The sequence below is a fragment of the Callorhinus ursinus genome, unplaced genomic scaffold (assembly GCF_003265705.2).
Source record: "Callorhinus ursinus isolate GAN/ISIS: 27379988/994484 unplaced genomic scaffold, GSC_fseal_2.0 scaffold10, whole genome shotgun sequence".
Classification (NCBI taxonomy): Eukaryota; Metazoa; Chordata; class Mammalia; order Carnivora; family Otariidae; genus Callorhinus; species Callorhinus ursinus.
The window spans coordinates 15440213-15463117 of NW_027397072.1; the positions used below are offsets into that span (position 1 = coordinate 15440213).

Below are 22905 nucleotides of genomic sequence, written 5' to 3' on the forward strand. Positions count from 1 at the left end.
ATAGATAAGGAAACATATTTTCAGAAAGATTAAACAATTTGCCCAAGGTCAGATACCTAATAAGTGGCAGAGATGAGATTCAAATCCAGGTTCTCAATTGGAGTTGGGGGGAGTAGATATACATGCAAAAAATACTTGAAAGGGCTTCGGATAATTACGAAATGTACTGGAATATGCGTTTGACCAATATCAAGGGCCAAAAAAGACTTTTGACACTTTGTACTGGAAGAGCAAAACATTTACAACTGTGAGGAGGCTTTCATCCTAGAGCCTTTATAGTCAGGGGTCTGCTAAATAACCTAAAATGATGGGATAGCTGTATCTAAAATAAATAATAATAATAATGAGGAGGAAGAGGAGGAAAAAGAAGAGAATGGAAGAGGAAAAAATGGCACTAAAATAATATTTATTTCATAATTTTCTAACAAGCACCTTATAACTCCTGAAAAATCCCTTAAAAATTACATATTGGAAACCAAAATGACACTTTTGTTTTGATCACCAAAGACTTTTCAGAGTGAAAGTAAGTATAGAAAACTCTCCTCAAATATCTTAGTTATCTTCTGGTCTTGATCCTACTGGTTAGCAGGGGATGTGAAGTCTGAGGCAGTCATTTGGAGAAATGTTAAAAAAAAAAAAAACATGCAATAGCATTATTCACAATAACCAAGATATGGAAACAACTTAAGTGTCCATCAATGGATGCATAAAGAAAATGTGTATATATTATGGAATATATACATATGGAATGTTATACAACCATAAAAAATAAGAAAATCTTGCCATTTGTGACAATATATATGGATCTGGAGGATACTGCGTTAAGTGAAAGAAGCCAGACACAGAAAGAAAATACTGTATGATCTCATTTATATGCGAAATTTTTTTAAAAAGTCAAACTCAGAACCAGAGAGTAGTCATTGCCAGGGCTGAAGGACAGGAAAAATAGATGTTGGTCAAAGGGTACAAACTTCCAGTTAGAAGATGAATAACTTCTGGAGATCTAATGTACAGCATGGCAACTGTAGTTACTACATACTTGAAATTTGCTAAGAGATTAAATCCTAAGTGTTCTTATTACAAAAAGAAAAGGTAACTAAGTGAGGTTATGGGTGTGTATTAGCTTGAATGTGGTAATCATTTCACAATGTATATGTATATCAAATCATCACATTGTATACCTTAAATACATTCTCTTTTATTTGTCAATATGCTTTAACAAAGCTGGAGAAAAACACACACAATATGTGTAGATATAGTCTCATTCATCATCATCATCAATTCAGAAAAAAACAAGCAAACTAAAACGTGCATTGAAATACAAAGAGAAAATTATACTGTGGTAATACAATATGAAATGTTTTGAGTGTTTGTGTGTGTGTGTGCATTTATAAACTAAAGAGAAAAGGGTAGTAAGGAAGAGAAAGGAAAAAATGAGCATTTAATTCCACCCAAGGAGAGAAAGATTAAAGCTACTGTACAAAACACTAATGGGTTTCAAACAGACCCCTAATTTCTGAAGGTCATGCTCAATTCATATTTGTTCATCTGGTCCTTTCAATGGACCCATCTGCTACTCATGGAAACCTACAATTGTTGTTAATGAATCCAATGTTCTCTAAGTTTCCCATAAAAGGTTCTTTAAAATAAATGGAACTTGAGTAGCTAAACTGTTTTTAAAAGAATAGTCCATAGACTGTGCAGTGTTACTTTCCCCACACTCTACCACGCACTGAAGTCTTAATTAGAGCTGTAGCTATCTGAACTATTTTTGCCTTTGACTTTATAGCACAACATGTAATTCCTATTGGTATAGTAAACCAGTAACTTCAGTATTTGTTAAAACTAAATAAAGTTTATAAGCCTATCAAAATACCTCTTGTTTCTTGTAAATGTTTAGGAAACATTTCTGAAATGTTTCTGAAAGTTAAGGTCTTAAGAGTTAGCAGGAACCAGTGACCTCACTTTGCACTTTTCTTCCTTCCGAATGAAGCAAGCCCTTCACTCTACAAGGGGCAAGGAGAGCCATGGGCATCAGAGAGGGGAGTCAAAGAGGAGATGGACCACAATAAGAAGAACAGATCTCTTCCATAACCACACAAAGTCCCTGAAGATGGCATGCTTGTCTGTTAATTGCCTAGCATCATCCATTAAAATTGGTACCTGTGGGGCACCTGGGTGGCTCAGTCGGTTGAGTATCCAACCCTTGATTTCAGCTTAGGTTGTGATTTCAGGGTTGTGAGATTGAGCCCCGTGTTGGACTCAGCACAGAGTCTGCTTCAGATTCTCTCTTTCTCCCTTGTCCCCTCCCTGCTTTCTCTCTCTCTTTCTCTCTCATAAATTAACTAATTAATTAAATCTTTTTTAAAAATGGCACCTGTATCCCCAAGAACTCTAAGTAAAAGTGAAGTAGGAAGGAAGAGTGAGGTCTCAATCCACATAGTAGCCCTTGGGGAAAATAGCCTTTACTTATTCCCTATATCACTTCTGAAAAATTGTGTCATGTTATTGCTCTTTGGCAGGGTCTTGAAATAATGCCTATATGAAAAAGTAATAAAAATCAGAGTCTCACCAATATTCCAAAGGACTACACCTCTGCCTATAAACCATCAAGTCTGTAAGATAGAAATAACAGAGACACCACCCTCACTGGGTTCTGAGCACTAAATAAGATAATCCATGACACACACTCAGTATAATGCTTCACAGTGAGAACTCTAATGTATTATTATTAGTTGTTGCTACTATTGTGGTTGTTCTTATTATTAAGAGGCGCTACAAGGCAAGCCTTGAGTTACTTCTAGGGAAGCTATAGGGGGTGCAGCCTTTGGCTGATTCAACACTTTCTGACCTAGTTTTGACAGATGATGATCTCTCTTTAGGCCAATGTAGTATGTGGAAATATTAGAACAACATAGCAATAACAAAGCTATTCATGGTTTATTCATGGGTAACCCTTTGAAAATTATGAGAATCCCTGACATATTTTAGGTTACCTTGAAAGACTTGTCATTACTCTGTCTCCTTTCCTCTCTTCTTATTCCCTTTTGAACACAATCAGTCAGGCCTTTGATTCTATTATTCCACCAAAGCAGCTCTTACCAAGACCTCCTGTGATTTCCAGAAGTCAATTTTCAGCCCTCAACCCACCCTCCCACCCTCTTTACTGAAATATATTTTCCCCTTGACACAACCCACTTGGTTCACTTCTAAATTCTTCATCTTCTCCTCTTCAGTCTCCTTTCCATGACTCCCCTCATCTTCCCACCTTCTAAATGATGAGGGCTCCAGAACTCAGTCCTAGGAACTTTCTTTTTCTCTATACTGGCAGTCTCATATAAACTTGTGGCTTTAAATGACCTTCATATGCTAATGACTCCAAAATATGTATCTCCAGCCTGAACTCTGGAGATTTCTATCTCCAACTACATGCTCCGTACCTCCATTTAAATGCCAAATAAGTACATAAAAATTGTCATGTCCAAAACCAGATTTGGAATTTTTATCTCCAAATCTGCTCCTATAAGTCTCCTCCAACTCAGTAATTGGTAACTCTATCTTTCCAGTTGCCAAGGATAAATTCCTTGGAGATATTGCTGATTCCTCTCTTCTGGTCATACTCGATGTCTGATCTGTCAGTGAGTCCGCCTTAGGCTATACCTTCAAAATACAAAGAGAGAATACAAACTCTTATCACCTCCACCACTACCCTTCCCTAAGTGAGATGGGAAGCTATCAGGAGACTATGAGTCAAGAAATAACATGACATGACGTAGGTTTAAAAGGACCTCCGGCTGTACTGACAATAAACAGCAGCAGGTCAAAAAGACCCAATCAGATGGGGTGCCTGGGTGGCTCAGTCATTAAGCATCTGCCTTCGGCTCTGGTCATGACTCCAGGGTCCTGGGATCCAGCCCCGCATTGGGCTCCCTGCTCCACAGGAAGCCTGCTTCTCCCTCTCACACTCCCCCTGCTTGTGTTCCCTCTCTCGCTCTCTCTCTCTCTCTGACAAATAAATAAAAAAATAAAATCTTAAAAAAAAAGAACCAATCAGAAACCTAATTCAGTAATTCACACACTAGATAGCACTATTTATTGCTGTATCCCCACTACCTAGAATAGTATCTGGCTTATAGTAAGTGCCTAATAAATGTTGTTGACAAAGGACTAAATATAGCACCAGCAGATTCTGAAGGGGCTGAGTCAAAGGTCAGGGTTTGTCGTGATAACAGGTAGATTAGACAAGCTACTCTATTGGTGCAAAACACACAACAGAGCACCAGAGCATATAATATGAGGTAGATGCTCAATAATTGCATGTCTGACAATTGGTTAATTGGTGGACGGATGGATGAACGATGGAAGGAAGGAAGGATGAACTGACTACTGGGCAGACATTAGGAGGTAGGCTAGCCAACTTGGACTTTTGTGAGTTGGAGAAAATGGAGAACAAGGGCTCAGAGAAAACAATACACCCAGAATCATCACCAGAATAACCAAGGAAAGGAATGTGGGGGAGATGTCTTCCTTCAAAACTTCCAATTCTCAAAAAAAACTTACTACACTCAGAAGTATGTTTTGATTTTCAACAGTACATGAAATTGACCACACACATCATCAGGTAATAGTTTTATTTGTTCCGTGACATTGTGAAAATAACAAATATCTTATTGAGCCAAAATGTTTAAATATCTATTAAAATGTTGTTTTAACCCAACTGATAAAGATACCACACTTAAACAAGCTCTACTCCTCCAGGGTTCTGCCAACTACCCAAACTCATCATTCACATTAACACATGCACAGCCCTCTATCACATAACACATCCTGTAGCAGCATTTTGAGCCATGTCAGTTTGGACTTTTCCTTTGGTAATACAAATCTCTAAGAGAGACTAAAATATCTCTTTTTGTCCAAGGGAATTTCTCAGTGACTTATCCAAATGCTATTATCAGTCTGCTTCTCTACCATCTTGGCCTCTTCATTACATATTTCTAGCTCAGAATTTCTGGGAGAGACAGCAGCCATCAATGGTGGCCTGGGGTTAGGAGCTACAGCCATGCCCCATGCAATGATAGTTCAGCACTACGGACAGCAATGTGTATGATTGAGTGCCCCCACCCCCAAGAAATTTTATGTTCCAACTATACTCAGAATGTACCCATATTACACTAGTGTCTGCCCAAAAAGACAGCAATAATAACAGGTGAGATTTATTGAATACCCAATGTGTGCCAAGCATCATACTACTATGTTTAGTCTTCTCAAGAACTCTACAAGATAGGTATCATTATTGCCATTAATGGATGAAGAATCTAAGGTTCAGAGAGATTAAGTAACTGTCCAAATGTCAACAACTAATAAGTCTCCAGAGTGGGTCCTTGATCTCTTTGCAATACCATCTCTACCCCCACATACACACATAAGGTTTCCTCCCAAGAGCCCGATGAAGCTCTAGTTTAGTGGGCCACCAGTTCACTTCCTGATAACAATCAGTGACAGGAAGTTCCTCTCTCACAAAGGAAAATATGACAACCATCAGGTGCCACCCAAGGAGAAAGCCATCATTGTTCAAGGGAGAGAAAAGGGCCTCTAAAGACATGTTTTCCCCAGCCATATCTACAGGTTGCTCACAAGGTCTCTGGGCACATAAAACCACAATGATAGGCATATTCCATTTACAAATGCTTGCATGTTTTCATTTTCATGTCTCTGAAATCTACATTTTTTCCCAAGCATAGCAGTTTTCTAATCAATCCCTCATGTCTGCTCTCAACCATGTTTCTGAGGGCCAGCCAGACAAGCTGCAAAGTCCTTGGCCACAGAAGCACCTTGCTCCCCAATGATGTGGGCCTCATTGTCTTAAATCTAGGAAAGGCTTTTTGATCTCCCTGCTTAGACAAGATTGTGGCCAGGCATCTTTCCAGTATCCTTCCAGACTCAGCATTCCCTCTTCTCCCAGATCCGTCGCTACTCACTGACATCAAACTCTACCTCCCCTTCCAGCTTCATCTCCCATAGTTCTGAGCAGCCATACCTCTCTTTGGGTCCTTCTCTTGCCCTGATGACACATCTCATAGAGCTTTCATCCAGGGATATGCACATGACTCTCTACCTAGACTGTAAACTTACTGAGGACAAGAAGTACCTCTAAAGGAGGCAGGCTTGATCCTGGAACTACCCCAACTTTAAGCATTACTCCTTTGACTTTCTATGGAGCTATATTCTTATCAGTCCATGGATCCTAATTTTGACATTAAAACATGGTCAACACATTCACAACTTTGGATCTCTCACATTGAGTGTTGCCCCTTACCTTAGGACACCCACCTCCCAAAATAGACACACACACACACACACAAGCATATATGTATATGTATACATGAGTACTTGCATGTGTATGCATGCGTGTGTGTGTGTATGTGTGGGTAGTACTTTCTCTGCTACTGAATTACTGACTTCCTAAGAATGAGGGATGTGTTCTAATTCTTCCCTGAATTTCTAAGCTCTGTAACTGTTCCAGGCACACAGAATGTGCCAGGTATCTGAAAGGTAGGTTTAAACACAGATCATGTGCATTAAGTGGCTCAAATATTGAAATGTGAAAAACTCTCCCATGAGCGTTACCTGGAAAGAGCCTAACCAGCCAAGTCTAACCTGTCTGTGTGTGCTACTCAAGAGCTGGGAGACAGTGCTGAATCTCCAACCCACCAAGGGATGTGGACAAGAAACACCTTTACCCCAAGAACCACAAACAACTCATCCCCCACATACACCCACTGATCACCTTCTACATGCCAGACCCTCCAGCTAGGAATACGAAACTAATTGGCTTAATTTTAACTGCTTTTTAAAAACACTGAAGAAAATTAAATTCCTAAAACAGGACATAAAAAAGGAGAGTAAACTGTTTTTACTGAATACCTCTTGGGTGCCAGGTTTATTGCACATATTATCTCATTTAAGCATTGCAACCAACCTGAGAGAAGGAAATCACTTTCTCCATCTCAGGGAGCTCTAGAAAGATCTGAGACCTCATCTGCACACCTGAAATGCATGCTGCTGGCCCATAACACTTGTGGGATGTGAGACTGATCACACAAGCATCCCTGCTTAACTCTCTATCTGTTTCCATTTCTTCTACAGCTCATCAGAGATGGTGAGCCAACTTGAGCACATAATACAGTACGTCTAAGTAATGTTCCTTTATGATAGAAAAACAGTAAAGATTTCCTGTTGTAATATTAAATGCCACTTAAAGGAGTACAGATGCTGAATCTGAGTAGATTAGCCAAATTCTGGTATAAACTCCAACTCTCAGAGTTGTATCCCCAAGGCAAAGTAAAATGTCCAGTAGCAGTTACCCCATTCCTCAACAAAAAACAGCTTTCTAAAATGTGATGCAAATAAAATATTACATTTCTTAAACTATGTTGTCTTTGGGTTGGTTGCATATTTTCTATTGGAGTTAATACCACATATCGAGGTATAGGAACTTAAGACAGGCAACTAATACAGTGAGCCATTTTAGGCAAACCAAAATTTAAAACAACAATGTGCTCTGCACAATGTAACTTGTGTTATATTGCTTTTGGTCCTCACTGATTCTTTGCTGTGCAATATGAAATCCTTTACCTCTGGCTGCAGCTCTGGGCAGAGCAGAGAAGCATGTGTTGGCCAAGCAGATAAACCTGGTACATGTCCTCTAGGCCTTGCTCTTTGGGATGCCCTGTCACTGCCCTCATGACACCACTGTAGTCCAGCTTTGCGTTTCAATCCTAAATCCGGAAAAGGCATCCAAGACTCCAAACTACTATCTTCCCCCTAGACTATTCAGCATGTCCTCCCCACGTCACAGCATTGAAGTTCCAAACGAGACAAGAATTAGACTCACTTTCCACTGTGTCTGATCTCCATATAAACAGCTGACACTTACTGAAAATTCTGTTATGCCTGGCACTGGGCTAAGCTCATTATACAAATGATTGCGTTTACTATTCACAACTTAATTGAGCATATTCATTTTTTACCTCCACTTTACAAACAATGAACTGATGCAATTCCAGAAGTCAAACTCTACGAGGACTTTATTTTACACTGTGACTCCAAGGCCTGGAATAGTGTCTGGCACGTGAATGCTCAAGAAATAATGGCTGAGAAGAGTGATACCATCAACATGGTGGAATTGATAGTTTTCTACCATCTTCCTCTTCAAAAGCACTGATTTAATCATCCATGAACTAGAGTGCCTTTGTGGAAGTCTGGGAGTCCAGTGGAGAGGTTCCAGAACATAGCTGGAGCAAAAAAAAAAAAAAAAAATGAGATTTGATGCATTGAAGAGGGTAAGAGGAACAGTTTCACTTCACCCACATTACCCTTCCCCTGAAGTGGCACAGCTCATTGCCAAGGGAGATCTTCTCAGCCTGTGACTTCTCCCACAACGGAAAGTAAGAGCATCTGAGTGAGCGCCCAGCTTCCCCTGCTTTGTGGGATACCACAAAAGAGACCCAATTCTTTCTCATTTCAACCAAAATCCTGAGGTGTGCTGCCTGAGTGGGGAGTGGGAAGTGTCAGGGAGAAGGACAGCCAGGCCTCTTGGAGGGCATCAAAGAGACATATATCCTACTAACCATGTTGCACACTCCATCAGGAAGCCCACCAATGAGCCATTGGGCATATCTCACCTATAGATCCTCCTGCTGGTCCAGAGGCACTCCAAATGCGTTGCAAGCTCACCCATACCCTACCCACCATCCTGTGGCCAGCTCCCTCAGGACAATCCCTATGGCAACAAAAATGAGCCTTTGCAGACAGCTAGTGAGCACATGCAGAAAGCCAGCCCAATTTAGCAGGATTGTGATAAAGCACGTAATTTGAGCATTCAGCACTGTCCTAAAGAAAGCAAGTGGGTAGCTGACAGCCCCAAATCTGGTTTTGCAGGATCAAAAGAAGGCATACAGTCTTAAGAATTCACCCTCTATAGGGCGCCTGGGTGGCTCAGATGGTTAAGCGTCTGTCTTCGACTCAGGTCATGATCCCAGGGTCCTGGGATCGAGTCCCACATCGGGCTCCCTGCTCCTTAGGAGTCTGCTTCTCCCTCTGCCTCTCTCTCTCTCTCTCTCTCTCTGTCTCTCATGAATAAATAAATAAAATCTTTAAAAAAAAAAGAATTCACCCTCTATAAAGGAACAAGAACTGTGGAGCAGAAATATCAATAGAAAAGATCTGAAAAGGCTTAGAATCCCTAATATAAATGATGGAAGGTATTTCCCAAAGCCAGTCAGTAAAGACTGGAGGAGGCTAATTATTTCTTTAAATGTGAATTCAATGACACAAACTTCAAAGAAAATTAAAAAATAAGCAAGCATAACACCACCACAGAAATAACATTTTCTAACAACCAACTTCAAAAAAATGAGATTTGTCCAATAAAAAACACAAAATAATCATTTAAGGAAACTCAGTGAACTATAAGAAAACACAGAAAGGCAGTTCAGCAAAATCAGCGAAACAATAACAAAATGAGAAGTCTATTAGAGAGATAGAAATCATTTTTTCAAACAAATTCTGGAACTGAAGAATAAAATGAATGAAATTAAAAATTCAGTAGAGAGTATCAGACTGGATCAACAGAAGAAAGAATCTGTGAGGTAGAAGACAGATCTTTTGAACTTATCCAATAAGAGGAGTACAAATCAAAAAGAATGAAAAAGATTAAAGAAAGCCTATATGGACCATGGGATACCATTAAGAGAAACAATCATGCATTATTGGAGTCCCAGAAGGAGAAAATAGGAAGAAAGGGGCAAAAGCTTATTTAAGCAAATAATGGCTGAGAATATCTTAAAACTAGGGAGAGATTTGGACACTATTGGTGGGAATGTAAATTGGTACAACTACTATAGAAATCAGTATGGAGTTTCCTTAAAAAATTAAAAATAGAAATACCATATAATCCTGCAATACCACCCTGGATATGCATCTGAAAGAAATGAAATTATATTGAGACATCTGCCCTTCCATGTTCATTACAGCATTATTCACAATAGCTAAGACATGGAAACAACCTACGTGACAATCATGACAATCAACAGATGAATGGATGAAGAAATATGATAGACGATGATAGATAGATAGACAGATAGATAGATAGATGATAGATAGATAGATAGATAGATAGATAGATAGATGATAGCTAGATGGAATATTATTTAGCCATAAGAAAGGAAAAATGTGATATATCATATTATTTAGACATAAAAAAGGAAATCTTACCACATGCAACAACATAGGTGGACCTTGAGAGTATTATGCTAAGTAAAACAAATAAATAAATCGAAGAAATACTGTACGATCTCACTTTATGTGTAATCCAAAAAAGCTAAACTCATAGTAACAGAGAGTAGAATGGTGTCTCCTGGGAGCTGGGGTGGGAGAAATGGGGACAAACTTTTAGCTCTAAGATGAGGAAATTCTGGGGGACACATACAGCACAGTGACTATAGTTAAGAATACTGTATCATACACTTGAGAGACTGAGAGAGGGGGAAGCAGATTTCCCAACATTATGTGTGGTCACTGCTACCATGACCACTTGTCAGAGAAGCTTCAGCTCTAAGATCTGCCCTTTGTCTGCAGCACTCACTGAGGCTTGGGGCCACTAGCCAAAGCTTGGGCAAAGGATTTTACATCAGGAAATTTCAGACCTGGGCTTAACACCAGGATACTGATGTCGCCGCATTCCTATCTACAGGAGTTAGGAATCAAACCTGGCACAGGACTCCCTGCTAGCATGCTACCCTTAGCCCAACCAGCTTTCCTTATCTTTGCTGACACCTGTGTCATCTGCTTTTGGTTCAAAGCCTACCACTCTGGGTGTTCATCCAGTTTCCACTAAGAAAGTCACCTAATATTCTATACCAACTGTTAAGTGTTAAATCGTATCCCCTAAAAAAAAACAAAAACAAAAACAAAAAACCTAAAGTCCTAACCCCCAGTATATCTCAGAATTTGACCTTATTTAAAAATAGGGTTGTTACAGATGTAATTAGTTGAATTAAAATGAGATTATATTCGAGTAGGGTGGGTCCCTAATCCAGTATGACTGGTGTCCTTATAAGTGGATGTCCATTTGAAGACACAGAGACGCACAGGGACAAGGCCATGTGTGATGAAGGCAGACAATGAAGTTATGCAGCTGCAAGCCAAGGAACCCCAAGGATCACTGGCAAACTACCAGAGGCTAAGAAGAGGCAACAAAGACTTCTCCTACAGGTTTCAGAGGAAGCACGGCTCTGCCAACACCTTGACTGCAGACTTGTAGGCTCCAGAACTGGGAAACAATACATTTCTATCATTTTAAGCCATTTAGTTCATGGTGCTTTGTTATGACAATGCTAGAAAACTACTATAGAAATTATTCTATGATCCAGCAAGAGTGCAATAGCCCCACTCCCACCCCTGACTCACCATTAAGCACACTTCCCAAACAAAGCTCCAAAGTGGCATTATATCTCGTGTATCCAAAAAGCAGTACTTTAGCAGACTCGACTAGGGAACTGTGGCCAAGGACCAGAAAAGAAGCAAGAAAGCAGCCCAGTCAAACACATATGACACAGTTCACATTTTTAATTCCTAAAAGAGATCTTCAGATACTCATTTAGAACCTACTGACCCTTATCTAAGAAACTGCCCTAAAGCAGAGGGAATGCATAAACTCCTGGAGAGTAGGCATGGAGCTGATAGCAGAGGCAAGCAGTCACTGAGGAAGGAGAAGACAGACTACAAGTGACATTTAAAAAAATCTCAGCATCCTGGGGCCATTTAGAGCAGAAGGAAACATTTCCACATCTTAATAAATGCCTGGAAAAGAACAATGCATTTGATTCATCCAAAATGCATAAGTGGTTTTTTGCAGTCAATACGGAGTAACAGGGACCATTTTTATCCCTCTGCATGGAAGGAGTCAAAAGCCAGACAAAATATATGAAACAATAGTGTTCAGGCCATAGGACACCAGGCAACAAGGGACAGCGATTCCTGAAAGGAAAAAATGAGGTGAGCCCTACTGTTGCCTTGAGAGAGTTTGTGGGCTTTGGGACTGGGGGGGAGGGTCCAGGCAGAGCCCAGGTTCTCTTGAGTTGAGGAACAGAGCAGGAGCTCCCGTGAGCTCCAAGGGAAGAGTGCCAGCAAGAAAAGAGCTGCCGAAAGAGCAGTCCCAAGATCTGGAGAGTCTCTCTCACATCTTCATGGTGTTGGGGAATTACCCAAGGCTGGGGAAAGAGCCACCAGAAAGGGTCAACAAGAACAAGCCCCAGAGTTCATACACACCTGGAAATAATTCCTGTTGCCACAGTGGAGTAGAAAACCTCATAATTCATAGAGCATCAGGCAGAGTACTAAGCACTCCTGCCAAGAAGGCATGATCCAAATCAAATCATGGGGACACGTTAGGCAAACCCAAACTGGAGGACATTTTACCCTATAACTGGCCTATGGCCTTCACAAGTCACAAGGTCATGAAAGTCACGGAAAGACTAGAAACTGAGGTTGAAAGAGATGAAAGATGCATAACAACTAAATACAACATGGGATCCTGGATTGGATCCTGTTTCTCTAAAAGTCATGTTTGGGGACGCTGGTGGAACTGGAATGAGATCTCTGTGTGAAATGACAATCATATATAGATGTTGATGTCCTGATTTCGATTTCCATAGTAGTACAGAAAGTCTTTCTTTGTCCAGAATTACACACTGAAATCTTCCAGCAACTTATTTTCTAATGGTTCAGGGAAAAACTTATTTGTAACATTCCAGCAAATTTTCTGTAAAGTTGAAATTTTATTAAAATAGAAAAATAAAGCTTTCCTAAGGAACATGCAGGAAAATTCTAATAAGTAGAGAGACATTCTATATTGCTATAGACTATACATTGCAAAATCATCATTTCTTCAACGTAAATATTATGAAGTCAATACACTTCAAATTAAAATTCCACCAAAAATTCATGAAACCATTAGGGAAAAGGAGCCAATACAATATTGAACACTAAATAAAGCAAGGAGGAATTTACATTTCAATGTATTTAAATTTATTTCAAAATATAATAACCAAAAGAACATACTGTGGCACCAGCCTACAAAACAGAACAATTGAACAGAATGAAAAGCCACCAAAAAAGGCCAAGCATGGAAATGGCATTTGAAATCAGTGAGGATGAGTTACATGTTAAATATTAGGCTACTGGTTAATAAGTTTGGGGGAAAATTTTAAATATGTACCTCATACTATATATCAAAATAAATCCCATGTACATTAAAGTTTAAATACAAATAATTAATCTATAAAATAGAGAAATATGATCAATATATTTCTAAAATCTTGAGATGCAAATGGATTTTCTAAATATGACATCAAGGCAAAAACAGAAAGGAAGATATAAATGGAATTGTGTACCTATGTATTTAAAACCTCTGTACATCAAAACGTACACAAAGATAAAATAGTTGTAACAAAATTAGTGAGGTTATAATGTCCTTACTATTAAAGAACATTATATATCAATTAGAAGATAAACCCCAAAAAAGAAGAGAAACAATTCACATAAGAAGACAAATAGCTAACACATGAAACTGAGTGTTAAATTCCATTAGAAACAAAAATGCAAATAACAAAATATCAGTTCTTCACCTAGCGCATTAACACAGGATAGATGCTCATCCAAAAACATCACTTATAATAATAAAAAATCAGAAATAAGCCCAGCTTTTTTTAAAACAAAGAAACTGTTAAATAAATGGAAATAGTCTAGTAAGTAGAGGCCTAAGATGGCCCCACTATTTCTCCACCCTGGTAGGCATTCCCTGCACAACCCTGCCGACAATCAGTATGACGGCATTTACTCCACTGATTAGGTCACATTATATGACATAGTTGTCCTGAAAATGAAATTATTCTGGTGGGCGTGGCCTATGCATATGAGCCCTTTAAAAGCAAAGAGTTTTCTCCAGTTGATCACAGAAGAAGCCAGAGTCCAAACACAATAAGGATGCACTGCACCATTGCTGGCTTGCAGATCAAAGGGGCCACATGTCAAGAAAGACAGGTGGCCTCCAGCTGCTAAGAGTGTTCCTTAGCCAAAAACCAGCAAGGACAAGAGGACCTCAGCCCTACGGTCTGGAGGAACTGAATTCTGCCAACAAGAAAGAGCTTGGAAGCAATTTTTCCCAGCGCCTTCAGAGAACTTAGCCCCGCAGACACTTTGATTTTGGCCTTCTGAGATGTGAGCAGAGACCCCAATCATGCCATGCCAGACTTCTGACCTACAGAACTGTGAGCTAATACGTGGGTATCACTTTAAAGTGCCGAGTCTGTGGTAATCTGTTACACATCAATAAAAAACTAATGCAAATATATCCACACAAAGTATTAATAGGTGTTTTCATTAAAAGTGCAAGAAAGCTGGCAAATGCTTAGGATATAATATTTGGTTTTTTAAAAGGAACCAAAAGCAAGTATACAACACAATCACAACTTTACTTGATATGCACAGAAAAAAGACTGCATGAAAATACAGCAAAATGGCATGAGAGGTAATATGTGGTGAAAGAACTGAGTATTTTAAATTTCTCCCTTATACTTTTCTGACCCAAGTTTTCCAAAATGAGGTACATTACTTTAACAAGCAGAAATAAAATCAGCAATACGTCAATAAACTGCCAAGAACAAAGCATCTGGTTTTGAGGGGCTACTAAAGTATTTCAGCTAGTTTATCAATCAGATGAGGGGGGAAAGGGTACTTAGCATCTTTATACTAATATTATAAAGTAAGCTCTGTTGTGAAATAAGAATACATACACGCAAGTCTAACACATGGGACTATTGTGTCTCTGACCATTTCAGGGCCACTCCCTGTGACATGAATTCTGGAGCCTGTGCCTGCCCAGTTTAACAGCTGACCAGCCCAGCCTCAGAGGCTGTGAATGAACTTGGGGAATGCTACAATATTAGCCTTCTCTGCTAATCCTGCTAATGCACTCACAATCTATTTGACGGGCTGCCCATCACGGCCCCTCTGTCAAGGCGAGCAGCCTTCAGAGGTGGCTGTGACAAGGGGATTACAGAAAGGACGCCCGGGAGGACAGACAGGCCCTCCCTCTGCTGCATTCTGACCAGCTTTGTAGATAGGCCGCATACCACAGAGGGCATCGGATTTGTCTTCAGTATGGACCTCTTGGCACAGAGTACCAGAGGGAGAAGTTCACCAACCCAGGGGGATGAGTGTTTTCTGACAGCCACACCATTCTCCAGTCTCATCGAGGAGAGAGACAACAAGGCAATTGGAAGGGACAATTCACAGAGCTAAGGTTTCTAGCTCGTTCCTTAATAGCAGAGCCCTCCTCCTCTGCAGAGATCCTGTGTGCTCTAGAAAACTAGGAAAAGTTCTGGACTCTTGGGATGAGTCACCACATACCTCTGCCCCCTCCTTTCCCTCTGGTTACCAGGTTCTTCAGTGAGTGGCTGACACCCCATAAAACTTAACATTTACAGCTTGGTCTTCATTAAATTAGCAGAACTGCTTTATTTGCCTTCTCAATTTTCAAGGATGTCATTTTAAATGTTTCATTTAAATACAAGGCGAAATGGAAATAAAAGGTACATTCTTCGTACTAGCAGATTACTATTTGAAAAAGTAATATAGGATTTGTTCAAAGCAAAGCTGCTGTTCCTTTTTCTGAAAAAGTCCCTTCTAGCCAGCCCCCATCACTCAGGCAGCGGACAGCTCCTTCTACTTTAATTTACACATATGGTTCTCAAATGATCGGAAGGAGGCTTTTTCCAGAAAGAGTTAACTAACAGAAAACTTCTTTTCTCATGAAGTTTTCCTCACGCCTATAATCAGGCCAAGGCTCTTGAGCTTCCTGCTTGGCTAGGAACATGTTCTCGGTCTCAGGTGCCACAAAAGACATAGGGAGTGCTGAAACAAACAGAACTGGCCCAGGTCCTCAAGGAGCCTGCAATCTAGAAGAGACAACAGTGACCCAGTTTTAGAAGTGCTATGAGCGAGGTTTCTATGTGAGCACCTGGGAGAGATCCCCGGACCAGACTGGAAGCGAGAGGCTGAGGCCATGTCCCGAGAGAGTCTAGTCTGGGTGACCTAAGTTCCTCTTAGTGCCTTCTCCAGCTGTATTTTAGCCACATTCATCATTGGTGCCTCTACTGCAAGGTGAACCCCTGAAGCTTAGCTGTCTTAGCTGTATCCCATCAGGACAGCACCCAGAGACCCACCTGGGCCTCAGTTTCCACTCTACCATCTGTCCTTGCCATGCCCAGCTGAGGTGCTTCAATATTATTCAGGCTCACAAGCTTGTAGGGAAATGAAGAGAAATGCAGAGGAACATCTCACACACCACACTGCCCATCTCAAACAAGCCACACCCTCTGCTGATGGAAGACCAGCACAATAGCTCTCATGCAGGCAGGGATCAGCCACAGGCTCCCATTTCCCTTTCTCCCAGGAGGGCTTCATCCTGAATGAGACCCTTGGCAGATTGCTCCAGAGCAATCTGGGGCAGGAGCAGAGCCTCCGCCTTGTGCTTGGAGGCAGAGGCTAGGACCCCGGCCAGCCTTCATCATTCCTCAGCTTGTGCTCAGCAACCCCTGGGAGGCCCAGAGCTTCCCCAGCCCACCCCTCCTACCTAGTCTCTCCCTCCCCAGGAGAGGTAAAAGCCCAGCACTCTTCATCCTTCTGGGCAGGGCAATCAGAATCTTAGAGATCTCGGTGCACCTCAAGGACAGGGAAGCAGTAGAGGGTCTTGTGAGCTCATGGATTTTGGAGTCTGACGAACCTGGAATTGAAGGCTGGTTCTCATAACATACTGCATCACCTTGTGCAAATGTATACCTCCAGCCTCCATTTCCTCACGTAAAAAAATGAGAATAGTATCTGTAAACACCAATCTCTCAGCACAGTGTTCTGCATACGGGAAGGACTCAATAAATGGTAGCTCTATAAAATATCTCCTCCTAGCATATCTCCTAGGTCTGCATCTCAACATTAGCTCTAAGGAAGGAAGGGTTCTCATGAGAAAATGAGGGATTCCAGATCCCTGGGGAGCAGGTGAGGGTTTGTTTTCAAAGGAAGGTAGACTCTGAAATCATCCTGCCAACAGAAGTACTTTCAATTAAGGCAATTTCTGTTCATCACTTAGAAGCATGCCTCCCCAGACACAGGAGAGTATGCACCAAGGAACACACCAGACATTAAGCCCGCTGTGCGCCCAACTTTCTGGCTGCACATTTACATGGGGATTTTCTGTGAACCTCAAAGGACCAGGTGCCAGCCAAGCAGGCTGAAGACAATCACCCATTGTAGAAAACAATGAAACCAACAAGCTGGAAAAGTCAGAATGGATTTCACCTGGCCTCCTCAGGCTACACTAACAGATCCTTACTGATACTCATGCTCTGTGTCTTTCTGGCCCATACCTATTGTATGGCTCAGAGTGATTTAGGTGACAGGGAAGTAAGCCAATAGTAGACACACACAGAGAAAACTCGAGACATTGCTTTACATTTTTTCCTGCCATTCAAACGTGTGCTCTGCGACCAATTGTAAAATGACCTTAATATCCACAGATAAAGTTCATGTCATAGTTAGCTTTGGCTCACTCCCTAACTTCAGATTCTGAAGATCACAAAGAGCAGATGAAATTTACAGAGATTCTTTGTTAGTTCCTTGCCACAACTAAGAACCAGTCCAAAGAAAGGAGAAGAGATCCTGCCTACCATGGGGGGTTGGCGGCAGGGCATCTTGCCACCTACAGATGGCCTTATGCAGAAATCCCCATGTCAACACAGCAGGATGGTTGGTGTGGTCTAACTACCACAAATGCTTTCCTCTGAAATTTGAAATGAGTTTGCCTTGTTTCTCTAGAAATAAATATTTACGACTCAAATCTTTGTGTTCATTTTTTTTCAAAATTTGTGTTTTTGTAATTGTTCTTACTTCAAGACCAGTTGGTTTACTTCTATTGTGCTTCTGGGACAAGTCAGAATATCCACATGCTTCTGCGTAATTCCGAAGTGTGAGACTGATTTTCTAATTATAGCTATTTCGATCCACGTAAGTCTGCTACACAGTTCTGTAAACCACGTGTGAGGCTTCTGCCTGACTCTGCATGAGTGACGTAACTAGCTGCTGGGCAACTAAAGAATCAGAGTATCCAGGAGAGAAAAATAAATGTGGTTGCTCACTCACAGCAAAAATGGACAGAGTCAACTATGTCAATTAAGTCTGAAAAAATGTTTATGGCTATCCCAAGCACTTTTTGAATTCTCTTTGCTCAAAGACATTTTGACACCAAAAGAAGCCAAAAAGCTATGAGTGTTTATACTTTTTTAAGACTAAATAAAAAGAGGTGGATAGTCTTTAGCCATATTTTCTATATTTGTGGCACAAATCTAAATTTTCCCTAACCAAAGCTGTACAAGTCAGGAAAGAAAAATACTTTTATTCTCACGGACAGGTAAGGAAATTGAGGCCCTAAGAGGTTACGGGATGACTAAGGCGACCCAACAAAGTTAGCAATGAAATGTGTGCCAAGACACAGGCTTCCTGCTTCCCAGTTCCTTTTATCTGGGTTATCTATTTAAGTTGCCCTGACTCATGGAAGTAAATATTATGCTGTAACCACATATATCTGGAAAAAGCAAAAACTATTGCTCTCAATTTGCATGATGTTCACACTTAGCCTATGATCGGGCACAAGTCAGAGGTCTTAGTCAATAAATAATATTAACTGAAGAGAAGTTTTTTGCTTTAATAATTATTTCTCTCCCTGACCAAGGCAACACTAAGAAAATCTGTAAGGCACAAGAAGAAAAAAAATCCTGTCCTGTTAGGAAAATTTGGACAATGAAGGAAACTAACCTAATATTTTTAGGAAAATTTGGACAGATTTCTGAAATCCCATTCTCAAAAATTTTTAAAAAGCTTAAAATCCTATGGACATATTTACATTAAAAATTATAACCTGAACATCAGACACAGGAGTAGAGTAAAAAAGAAATCCATGCTCCCAGCAACTAGATGCATTAGATTTTTTTTCTTTTCATAAACAAAATAATAAAAGACTCAATTTTCCTGGGTCAAAATTCAAGACATTATAGCTAATCTAAAAATATCAATTTTTTTTTTTTTTAATCCACAAGGATCCTACATACCAACATTTGAGATTAGGCAAAGGTTTTGTAACTTTATAATAAAATACCACCCCAGAGCATTTTATGTCAAAATATAAAGTGAGAATTTCATATTACAAAATTAAAAACACCACAATACCTTAGAGTGGACACCCAGGATCATATTAGAACAATAAAAGAAGTGATGCCAGGAAATGGGAATTTATGGAGAAATTTGTCCCTTAGTGCATAGTTCCATAAGGCCAATACCAGTTCACTTATGCAACAAGATATTCAAAGGGCCATAGATAACCCATCAGGAAAGACGGAATGAGGACTCTGGACTTCTGTCTTTGTCTGCCTGCAAAGGTGGGCTCCTCCCTGCCCTACCCAGGTGTATCTGAGAAGACTGAGTGGGCAGCCAAACTTGCACCATCACCGAGAGGTAACAAGACCTTCCACCCTACCCCCAGCAGAAGCCCTGTGGGAACAACAAAAAGGATCTCTCCCCTCCTAGCCTAGGTGGTGTCAGTGGAGGCCTAGTGGGGAGCCTGAAATCTCACCTCTACCAAGTAGCAATGTGGCACCCCTCTCTTTCCAGGGTGCCAAGGGAGGCCAAGTGGGGGTCCTGGACATTCACCCCTACATGGTAGTAGTGAAGTAGCACCCCTTCTCCCACCATGTCACAGCAAGTCAGAGGAAACTTACTGAAACAGATTTGAATAAGATCCAGAGCTTCATAACACAATACCAAAAATTTCAAGGGTACAATCAGAAATTACATGTCAGACCAAGAACCAGGAAAACCTTAATTTGAAAGAGAAAAAATAACCAACACACATCAACCTCAAGATCACACAGATGTTGGAAGTATCAACAAGAATGTGAAAGCAGCCATCATAAAAATAATTTAATAAGGAATTATGAACCCTTGCAACAGCTGAAAAGTAGAAAGTCTCAGGAAAGAAACAGAGTATATAAAAAAATATGGAAATTTCAGAATTAAAAAAAATACAACCATTGAAATTTTTTTAAACTCTCAATAGGAAGTAGCACATTTTTCCAGTGCTGAAAAGAAAGAACTGTCAGCCCAGAATTCCATACCTGGTGAAATTATCCTTCAGGAATGAAGGAGAAATAAAGACATTCTCAGATGAAGGAAAATAATTAGAATTTTTCACCACCAGACCTAACCTAAAATAATGGCTTAAAAAGTTCTCTAAACAGAAAGGAAATGATAAAAAGAGGAAACTAAAACTATGAGGAAGGGGGAAAAAAACAATTTTAAAAGCAAGAACATGGCTAAATAGGCTAAATACAATAGACTTTCCCGCTCCTCTTGAGTTGTCTAAATTATGTTTGATGGTCAAAGCAAAAAATATAACATTGAATGACTTCGATGTTAGTGTATGTAAAGGAAATATTTAAGACTACTCTGTCATAAACAGGGAGGATAAAAGGGCTTAGAAGTTGGTGTTTTAGGTCAGGCTGCTATAACAGAGTACCAGAGACTCATTGGCTTAAAAGGACAGGCATTTATTTCTCACAGTTCTGGAGCCTGGAAGTCCAAGATCAAGGTGCCAACAGATCCAGTGTCTCGTGAAAGTCATCTTCCTGGTTTGTAGATGGCTGTCTTCTTGCTGTGTTCCCCACCCCCCATATGTTATGAAGCAGAGAGAGAGGAAGCAAGCTCCCTCAAGACTCTTCTTAGAAGGGCACATAGGGATTTGAGGGGAACACATTCAGTCCACAACAGGAGGTAAGGTTTCTACATTCACTCAAACTTCTAAAATATTGATACAAGTAGATCTTTGTGGTGATTTTATAGTTCTGTATCTTCATTGTGGTGGCAGTTAGAAGAATCTACCTATTCCTATTTGTGTGGGGAAATAGCATAAAACTATATGCATACATTGGACCAATATCAATTTTCTTGTTATGATATTGTATTATCATTATGCAAGGTGTAACCACGGGAAAAAAATGGGTGAAGGGTACTGAAGGGTACATGGAACCTCCCTGTATTATCATTGTAACTTCCTATAAATCTATACTTAATTCAAATTACAGGTTTTAAAAAAAGCATAACTGTTCTAGGTTAAAAAATGCTAAAGACACAAATGCAATATGAAATCTTTTATTGGATTCTGATTTTTAAAAATTCAACTGGTGGGAAAACTGGGGGAAACTTTAATGTAGACGGGATATTTGATGATATTAGGCAAAATTATTATTGATAACAATGTCGTGGTAATGTAGAATAATACCCTTATTCCTAAAATATGTGTGCTGAATTATTTAGGGCTAAAACATAATGAAGTCTGAACCTAACTTTCAAATGGTTCAGGGAGAAAGGCAGCGAGAGAGAAATATAACAAAACATGATCAATTGTTGACTTTATGAAGAAGATATGAGAGTGTTCTTTGTCCTATTCTTTCAATTATTCTGCGTGTTTACAAATTTTCATTTTAAAAAAGTTTGAGGGATGGAGTGATGGAGGAAATGTGATAAAGCAAGTATAGTAAAATGTTAATTGTGGAATTTAGGTGGTGGATGATTGAGTGTTAACTATAAATTTCTCTCTATTGTTCTGTATGCCTGGAAAGGTTTAAATTAAATTATGGGGGGGGGAGAAAGCTGAGGAAACATATCAAAACCCAGTGCCCTCCCCCAACACTCCCAATCCTCCCTGGCCCAGTTAAATACATACTTATGATAGTTAAAATAAAGCACCATTTGCCAAGGGAAAAAAGCTTGCCTGGCTGCCTGCCTGGAGAAGCCCTAGCAGGGCCTCACACTTTTCCCAAAGTGGTAAAGCCCCAGTCACTGCCATGGTCCCCAATGCCACACTGAGGAATCTCCCGTGAGTACTGCTAACTGTCAAGGAGAGACAAATCTTAACATGTTATATATATTAGAACTTCAACAACAACAACAACAAACAATTCTACCATCATGGTGGGAGTTTTTAACACACTAAAGTACCAAAGTTAGGAATTAATAGACAAAGAAATTGAAAAACTAAAAATAATATAGAAAATAAAAGATTTAAAAGATAGATCTATGGCACACAGATCCCTTTAACAGTTAACAAGAACTCTCTGAGCCACTCCACTCACTTTAGAGTGACTCTGCTCAAATATTTCAGTGTGGGCTGGTCTCTCTAACAAGGCCATAACAGAAACTGTCCCTGACAAGTACAGCACCACCCCTGCCCTGGTTCTTCACCCACCACAGACCTACAGGAGGAGCTATATATGCTGTGAGATACCGTGAAATACTGAAGATATTCTGAATTCTGCACAGACACATTCAGCTCTTGACCCAGGTTAATAAGAAGTGAACCAACCTCCCAAGTAAATCTCATTATTTAAGGATTCTCCAGAAGCTCATTTTCCCTCTCTGGTCCTTTGAGTGGTGAAGAATCTAGCGATTCCTGCCCTATCTCCTCTAGCTTTATTCCATGTCCCCTGTAAAGTTTCTCCTGCTACCGTCTACCTACAGTCTCCAAGTGGTACCCACTCCTACCAGTGACAAAAAGCAACCCATCCCTGCCCTTGTTATGACAAAACTCCTTATCTTATCTCACGAGTTCAATCAAACCAAACATTGAAAATTAATTATGCCTACACCTCCCCAGAGATGGCTTAGCTGCTAAGATCCAACTCCATGTTTAGAAATAAGAAACAAAACTCACTCCATTTGTCCATCCATCTCACTTTT

General features: G+C 40.1%; 1 protein-coding gene across 3 annotated transcripts in view; it reads right to left on the reverse strand.

Annotated features, from left to right (window-relative positions):
• The window catches only part of OSR1 (odd-skipped related transcription factor 1), an 84570-nt gene that overhangs the window by 49637 nt on the left and 12028 nt on the right, over positions 1–22905 (reverse strand). For 2 of the 3 annotated variants that reach the window (XR_012379632.1, XM_073897027.1), the window contains one exon: positions 7591–8294. The exons of the other annotated variant lie outside the window; for it this stretch is intronic. Coding sequence is in view for 1 of the 2 variants with exons in the window: in XM_073897027.1 (XP_073753128.1) it covers positions 8241–8294 (54 nt within the window). In the remaining variant the exon portion in view is untranslated. Of the gene's footprint in view, positions 1–7590; positions 8295–22905 lie in introns of those variants that run through there. 3 annotated transcript variants of the gene reach the window in all.